At 35.9% G+C, this 8,288-nt stretch overlaps 1 protein-coding gene across 3 annotated transcripts in view; it reads right to left on the minus strand.

Annotated features, from left to right (window-relative positions):
* Positions 1–1,396: 1,396 nt before the first annotated feature.
* VSTM2A (V-set and transmembrane domain containing 2A) overlaps positions 1,397–8,288 on the minus strand; it is a 29,077-nt gene continuing 22,185 nt past the window's right edge. The window contains exon 5 of one of the 3 annotated variants that reach the window (XM_055293122.2): positions 1,397–3,449. In XM_055293122.2, the coding sequence (XP_055149097.1) occupies positions 3,373–3,449 (77 nt within the window). In that variant the 3' untranslated portion in view covers positions 1,397–3,372. The other 2 variants (XM_055293120.2, XM_055293124.2) reach the window with 2 other exon arrangements.

Genomic DNA, 8,288 nt, shown 5'->3' on the forward strand with positions numbered 1-8,288 from the left:
ATTTGAAATTATGTGCGCACATATTTTTTAGCTTCATAGTCTTAACTCCAAAATACAATCATCAGAGTTTTATGTGTTATCTCAGACAGGTTACATTTACCTCCTGCAATTATTTTTCTTATACAAACTAAGTTATGTTTAATATTTTTACTTTAAAAAAATATAGGATAAATAACAGAACCACTTATTTGAATGGCATCTACGTATCCATTGCAAAGTTACATTGCTAGTCTTGAAAATTCAACCAACATCATCTTGTATCATTAGTCCATGCTGTTTATAACAAATTGCTATGGCTTTCTTTCTGAACTTAAAAATGTGTTTTTCTGTACCCCCCCATCCCGCACACACCCACACGTGTGTCTTAACATACCTTCCTAAATTATATTCAAGAACTTTAAGGCAAACCAGTTCAAAATTATAACTATCGGGTTTTCTTAGATGCTCAAAATAATCTAAACATTCTTCTTTTAGGCCAGCAAATCATAATCAAATCACTCAGAATCAATGAATTGATTGGCTGTATGAAGGACCACCTCCATAAAACAGATATGCAAAAATATACATGGAATTCCAGTAGGTTCATGAACTCCACTAAGCTTATTTGCTAACTCCGACTAGTGGCTTCTGCTTTAAATAATTTTTATCTTATTTTATTATTTTACCCTCATGTGTTTTCATTTGCATTATTTTATTGCAAGCAATTTATAAGTCTTTAAGAAAGAACAAAAGCATTCAACTTAAATTCAAGTAAGCAATTTTAATATTTTAGGATTCTCTCTTATGATAAACATTACATAACCTTGGAAACAAGGTTGAGAATGTCTGATAACTTATTTTTAAATCTTTATTCATATTCATAGTTATGGTTATTTACAAAGTTATAGTTGCAGAGACAAAATATAAGGTTAAAATCTCTGAAAGATCTCTTTAATTTGTTTTAGTTTCTGTTCCAATTTTTAAGGTTCCATATTAACTTCTTGAGTGTGAAGCAAATAGTGCACCATGTTCTTTCTCAAAGTAGCCACTGAGTTGGACTCTTGGTGGCACAGTGACAGATAAATCTTCATTATTTTGGACACCGATACAATGAGTGTAGTAGCTCATTCCAAACTAGCATACATCTTTGATTATGAGCATGGTAAACGTTGCTGATACAGGTACAAGTCTGTGTTGCTTTGGAAATGACCAATCTTATGACCTAAATTTTGGGTAAAAGTACATTACGTGTAGATTTTTCCCAACTTGACTGAATTTGAAACAGTATACTTACTTATGCTTTAATGTATGCAATCTTTAAGGCCCAGATAAACTTAATAGATGGTGTTTATCTTACCATTATTTTATGCATTTTAAGTATTGAACTTTGAAAGAAAATACATTTCTAGGTTAATAGAATAGTGCAATCAAAACCTTTATTAATTTTTCTCATTAAACTGAAAAGATAAACCAAATGAATGAGAAAAGTGGCAGTAAAAGATTTAGCATGAAATATTATTTCTCAGGTAATGTCAAGAATATTATGAAAATATATACTTGCTTATAACTGAATCAAAGAAAATGAATGCATTTACCTTTGAAAAGCAGAGGTACTGATTGCCTTCAAGCTTCGGGTTATAGGACCTTAGTCTGGAAGCTGATGGCCCCACATAGCTGATCTTCTGGTTTTGTAATGAGAGAAAATGGAAGAATCTCTCTGGAAGGAAAACTTAGGTCATTTATCTCTCAAGCTATATCTATCCCATAATGTATATGGAACAGTTTAATAGTTCTGCCTATCTTTCTTTGCCAGAGTGGAAAACAGGTTCAAAATAAAATAGTCTGAATTATCATAAAGCCAAAAATAAGAATGGAGTATTTAAAATTATAATTCACTTAACCAGTGAAAACTGAACACATTAATCTTCTTTAGTCGGGGACTTGCCATCATCTTTTGCATATTGTATTTAGCCAACAACCAAATTTTAATTTTTAATTAGGAGACATTAAAATATAATTAGCAGCAAATAACAGAATGACAAAGGTACAGAAATTCATAAAGGTCAAAGGAAGCAGCATTTTTAACCATAGCAAGAAATGTTCTAACATGAATTTAGGGAATTATGGTGAGTGCTTCACCTTCCCCATGTTTGCCTCCGAGGCAAATTTTCTAGAAGCAACATTTCTATTTGACAAGAGTATAATGATAATAATACAAAAATAGCTGTCAAAACCAGAGAGTGTACATTCTTCAGAGTCAAGAGACTCTCGAACATCAGTAAACACCATGTATAAAGGAACACAGCAAATTCCAACTTAGCACAGATGTAACAAAATTAATTCATCGATCAGAAACTGATACAATTTTGAATATGCACTTTCCAGAATGAAGCAGAGGACAATAGAGACCATCTGCAGCTGTCAAACCTGTGGAAGTGAAACAATGAATTACAAAATTCACGCAGTGTATGAATTATCAACGAAAAACAAATGCTTGGTCAAAAAAAGTTGGTCAGTGGCCCAACACATAGATATTCTTAAGTATATATTTATATATATAATGATAAAAATCAGCTTGCATGAGGGTTGCAGTACATCTACTTTGAAGTTACAGCACACATACTATAAGCAATTTACAGAATTTGTCAGGTTTGCATATACAGGAATTGCAAAATGAATTAAAATACATTGAAATATAGAACACTCAAAATGTAGTTCTATAAACCTCCTAGGATTGATGGAGATTGGCCATAACCAGCACTTGCCACCATTGAACAAGAACTGTAATCAAGAAAAAGAAGAAAAATCCAAGAAAAAAGGGGAAAATAAAAAAAAAATTCTTTCTCATGTTATTCCTTATTTAGAGTAATGTCCTCCTTGTTGACTTGCAGTGTTGATAGTTTTGTTCTTGCCCTAAAAAGGGGGTTTTGTCTGATGATAGCTTCTGTTCTGTAGCCTTTTGATCTCTGTTTGCTTCCTGAAGATGCTGGGTCCTTTAGTAGGAAATTAGTGGTATCCATAGTAAATATTCCCTATCCTGATGACATTCAGGCCAACCCTTGAGCAGTCAGTGAGATGATTTTAGTCCCCGAAAGAAAAGGGAAAAAAATAGATCTTGCTATTAGAAAACGTTCTATCACTTCACACTAATTCTTTTAAAATAAAAGATCAGTGTTTTGCCAAAGAAAATATGATCAACAAAGCATGTGATAGCCTCTTCATTTATGCTTCCGGAAGCAGGCGCTCCTTGTATAGTGAATTAGAGTACAGTGGGTGCAGGGTGGTGCTTGGAGTTTAGGGTCAACTTTGCTGTCCGCTCCGTAGATTTTACAGGCGATTTGCTCTTTGCTTTAAGAAGAGAAAGTGATATTGGAAAAAAGTCAGCACTTTAGATTAAAGCAAAGCACCCTTCACAAAGCCACAAACAAGAAGCAGGACAGAAAGTCCATGGCTTGTAGCTATCCTCGCACCTGCGGAAGAAGTTATAAGATATTCGCTCATCTTGAAGATTTCCAACGCTCCTTATTAGGCTGTTTTAAACACATACATATATATATTTAATTAGCTCGCCAGCTTGGCTCTGGTGCTCATGAATGTCTTGGCATGCACTGCAAACAACAACACATACAAAGGATTTCAGTCCCAGGAAGTTGGTGTTGTTTGTTTTGTCTGTTTTCAAACAATGCCATCCCACGGCTGGGAACACTGAGAGGGGCAAATCCAGATACTTTTCCGTCAAGTAATTCCTTGAGGATCATTGCCTAAAGTCATCTGGTTCTTCCTATACTGGTATCTAAAAACACATCCCATTTTTTTCCTACTGCATGAACATAAATCCACAGGGGATATGACACAACCTGAGAACAGCAGGCTCCTCAACCAGGGGCAAACTTGTTCTAGGGTGGGTGCATTTGGGCATTTACTTTTACAGTGAAGTTTTTTTTTTTTAATCCTCGAAATCTTGGAGAAAGTTAGTGCTATCAAGAATTGGAAACTCCTGAAAGAGCTCCAAGACTATCTCAGGGAAGAAATTGTAGTTTTGCATTTTTTTCTTCATATATTTTATTTAATAAGCTTCTAGCTACAAATGACATATTGAATACCTTTATTAGTAAAGAACAAAAATGTGATGAGGATCAAAGCATTACCTTCTTTCATTTTTAACTGGAGAAAGATTAAATGTGTTTGAAGGGGTAAGCGTGGGGAAATGCAATCTTTTGAATACTTCATCTAAATCATGTTTGGGTCCACAATGACAATGATAAACACTGTGGCAGAACTCCTTGTTCTCTAAAAGTCACTATATGTAGAATAGATATTTGGGGCTTCCAAAGTAGCCATTTAGTAAACTCACATTACTGTATTTCTGCTAGGTTACTTTAGTGTTGTTATTAATTTGCCTTACTGGTAGGTGGGCTAGATATTTACCAGTATACAGTATCTCCTTACAGAAACCTAGTGACTGGAGGAAGACCCAGAGGTTAGTAATGGGGCTCTGCAGAGTGGTCCTCTATTCAAGCTGGGTGACAAGTTTCAAAAAATGCAACAGTGATAGCTCAGTTCACGTGCAGTTCTAAATACAGAGATTTTGCAAGGAAAATGTACACAATCTATGTAGAACCAATAACATCAGAGCTTTCCAAAATTAAACACGTATTCTCATTATCTTTTGAAGAGAAACTCTTGGACAGGGATTCATTTAATGACAAAAAAAAGAAAGAAAAATAAATTATTAAATGCTTCCCCAAATAGGCAACAGTCCTTGATTTCACACAAAGTATGTCTGGTATTGAATACAAGTTTTAAAATGCTGAAAGCAAATACAACTTGGTAAAATAATTCACTATTTAAAATGCATTTTGTGAAATAATGGTTTTCTTTTCAGCATTGGCATTGCAGATTGGCTCGAATTTGTTGAAACTGCACCATAATTTATGTCATCCCTTTCTTAATTAATCAACCCTTCATAGGACATGCCCGACCCCATTAGCCCATTGAGATATTATGGAAACAGCTGCTTCATTTTGACCCAGCATTTCCTATCATACTATATCCAGCATGTGCAAGTTAAAGCGTAATTTACATGAGTATTATAACTAAAAAGAAACCCAATTATGCAGTGTAAAGAATATTTTGAGGCTACTAAAATTTTGAACTTCCATCAGATATGTAATATACTATTGAAGCATGGTACTTTTGTTTTCAGATTGTAATCATTCAACCACTCTAGGTGCATGCATTTACTAGCATATTTTTAATTAAATACAATTCATTTTCACCAGGAAAATTACAAAGAGTTTTTCCTATATAGTAAATTCTAAAGCAAATCTGTATTGTCATCAAATCACTGATTGTGTTTCTCTCCTGTTTTTTATTTATGTCTTGAATGAAAAGATATGTACTTCTTTATCTTTGTAGGCCCAAAGACTTTTAGAAGTGAAATCTGAGGATCTAAAATGCTATAATTTGTCCTGTGTAATTTTAACAAATAATCATCATAGTCATTTTCATTCAGATTTATACTAATTACATAATGCCATTACTTCTTATCAAACATGTTATGGTTTATTGTATGGAAATATTAACTTTTATACAAGTAAACTTCGGCTACTCTGTGCTCATTTTAAAGATAAAAATGCTTTACTCTTGTGAAATACGCAGAGCCAGGATTGCCGTCAGGACCGCTGAGTTCTGATTTCCTCTGCTGCCACTCACTTTTGAGATCTTAAATGAGATACTATTTCCACATGTTTCCTAAAGTGAGCATAATAACTGTAGAATTATTTTATTCTTGTCATATTAGTATGCCAGGTATTGCATTGTGATAGGATTGCCTATTTTGTTTCATTTGGTTTCTTTTGCTCTCTGCTGAGGCCAAGCAGGACTGTTATCACCTTAATACAGTCACACATTTAAGCAACTATTGCCCTCAGATAATTGCCTGTCCACTTATCTGTTCCTGGTAGCTAGTTGTAATCTCTCTCTCCTCTGAACTTCAGCAGTATTTTCTTTTGCTAGGTTCTTTACCAGGCCTACATTGTGTGTAATTAATCATATTTGTATCTTACCTCACTGATTATGCTATTAGCTCATTAAAAGCAAGGAGTAAAATTTTTTGCAAGTTTAAAAATTACTTTCAATGTGTAAAACAAGGCCTTGAGAGTTTTCAAACTTTACCCCCAACATAAAATGCTCTGTGAAGAAGAAAGGAAGATGCTATTATCTAAATTATGTGAAGAAAATTTACAGGCAGCAGGCCTAGATGAAGAGAGGCCTAATAGGACCTCTTGGACACAGAATGCCATTTCATAATGTCCTTCGACATCTATTTAATCATGATGCCTTTCATTTGCTTTGTTTTTATGCTTGAAGATTTTCATAGTGCTCTTGTGAGTGTAATTCCCCCATCTTTGTAAGGCAGAGGAAGTGTTTTCTCCATTTTGTAAATGGAAGAGTCTGAGAAGTCTTAGAAGTCTAAGCAGGGCAGAAACTTGGCTTCCATTTCTCATCCTTTTCTCTTCCTCATGCAAGAGTGGTGTGGGCCTTGCCTCCCCTGAGCTGCATCAGGCAAGCATTTCTCAAGAGAGTGTGACAAATGAAAGCCTGGCCAAGGAGAAACATGGAAAAATCCTCCCAGATATTAACTTCACTATCATATGATTTCAGAGAATAACAGAAATTCCATATATTTCATTACAAAAAGAAAGTAAAATTAAAAACAATCAAAACATAGTAGTTGAGACCTTGGCAGCCTCAGCAGTCTGGCGGGAACGGTGTGAGGCTGCCCCTCCCTCCAGTGGACTGCCTGTTGCCAGCCAGAGAGGGCCACTGCCTGGAGAGGTCTGGGCCTGCTTCCGCGTCACTGCTTGAGTGCTACCAGCTCCTGTTCTCGTGCCTCTTGCCCCTCCGTGCCCCTCTCATATGTCCGCCAGGTAGAAGCGCTCAGCTGCCTTTCAGCACCTTCCTTTTAAGTTTAGACCTCCGTTTGTCCTACCATTTTTGCCCTGCATCTGCAGTCATCAGGCTGGGAGACAGTGGGCATGCTGAACAGTGCTGCATCCCTTCGCGTGCCCACACCTTGCCCTCCAAAACGGCTGAAACTATTGGGGACCTACTAGGTGCCAGGCAACATGCAGTAGGCACTGTGCCTCCAGCATATTGGTTAATCCTCACAACAATCCTGTGTGGCAAATGTGCAGATCAGGAGTATGTAACCCAGCAATGTGAAATAACTCATCCTAGCAGGGAGTGATGCAAAGACACAGAAATGAAGAAACAGCAATGTGGTCCATCAGCACAGAGCAGAAATCTGCCGCTTTCGGAAACCACCTGAGGCAAGCAACTTTGCTGCAATACCCGACATTTGTTAAATTGAGATGTGCAGCTATCATTTGAATGTATACTCATCTTTTCAGAGGAAACGTGCCACATATACCATAGTTCACATATAACATACTTCATACTTGATATAAAACAACTTTTCCCCAACTCTGAACTGATAAATATTGGATATGAAAACATTATCAGCCTCTTGGTTTTTCAATGCATTAATAAAATGTAAAGTTTTTTTGTTCTTTGTAATGTACCAAATTTCTTATGATATAACAATATTTTGAACTTTTCATAGCATAGACTTTTACAGCTTACAAATCCTACTCTGAATTCTTTTAAATATTCATTTAATACCTGGCTCCACTATTATTCCGGCATTCCTTCTTCTTTTCAAAAACCTCTTTTCCAAGCTTTTTATTCAAATTTGGTAGTCTGGGCCCAGGAAAGGTTACATTGATGGGTCAAAGTGCCATCATTAGTTAGTGACAGAGAGAGAATGAGAACCAGAGCTCTGGGCTCTAGGAAAGATCCCAGAAGAGGATGTGGGTATTTAATTCAAGGCGCTGAGTGGAGAAAACTAAGTAAACAACTTATTCCATGTACATTTGATCAGTTCTCCAAATATCCACTTTCTCTTGGCTTTGAATATTTTCTGATGGATTAATTTCCTGTGTAAATACAATTTAGTTGGCTTAGATATGGGGCACATTCAATATTTCCAGGGCATTGTTCTGCAGCATTAGGTGTGATTCCTGATCGGCTTTTCTATTCTTTCTCTTCTTGTTTGGGTATCTAATGTAATCAAAAGGAGCAAGAAAAAAGAAAGAAAACATTTTCTACCCCCACTCGTCACCCCACTATGGCTGCATGGTCTGACTCCAGAATCCTTGTTTTGTAAAAGTGAGTATTAGTGAGGCTCATAACAACAAACCCAAAAATGGAAATCCTCCAATAGTAAAAGTAGCAACAGTCAAATA

This window comes from Symphalangus syndactylus, chromosome 9 (genome assembly GCF_028878055.3).
Source record: "Symphalangus syndactylus isolate Jambi chromosome 9, NHGRI_mSymSyn1-v2.1_pri, whole genome shotgun sequence".
In the NCBI taxonomy this organism is placed as follows: Eukaryota; Metazoa; Chordata; class Mammalia; order Primates; family Hylobatidae; genus Symphalangus; species Symphalangus syndactylus.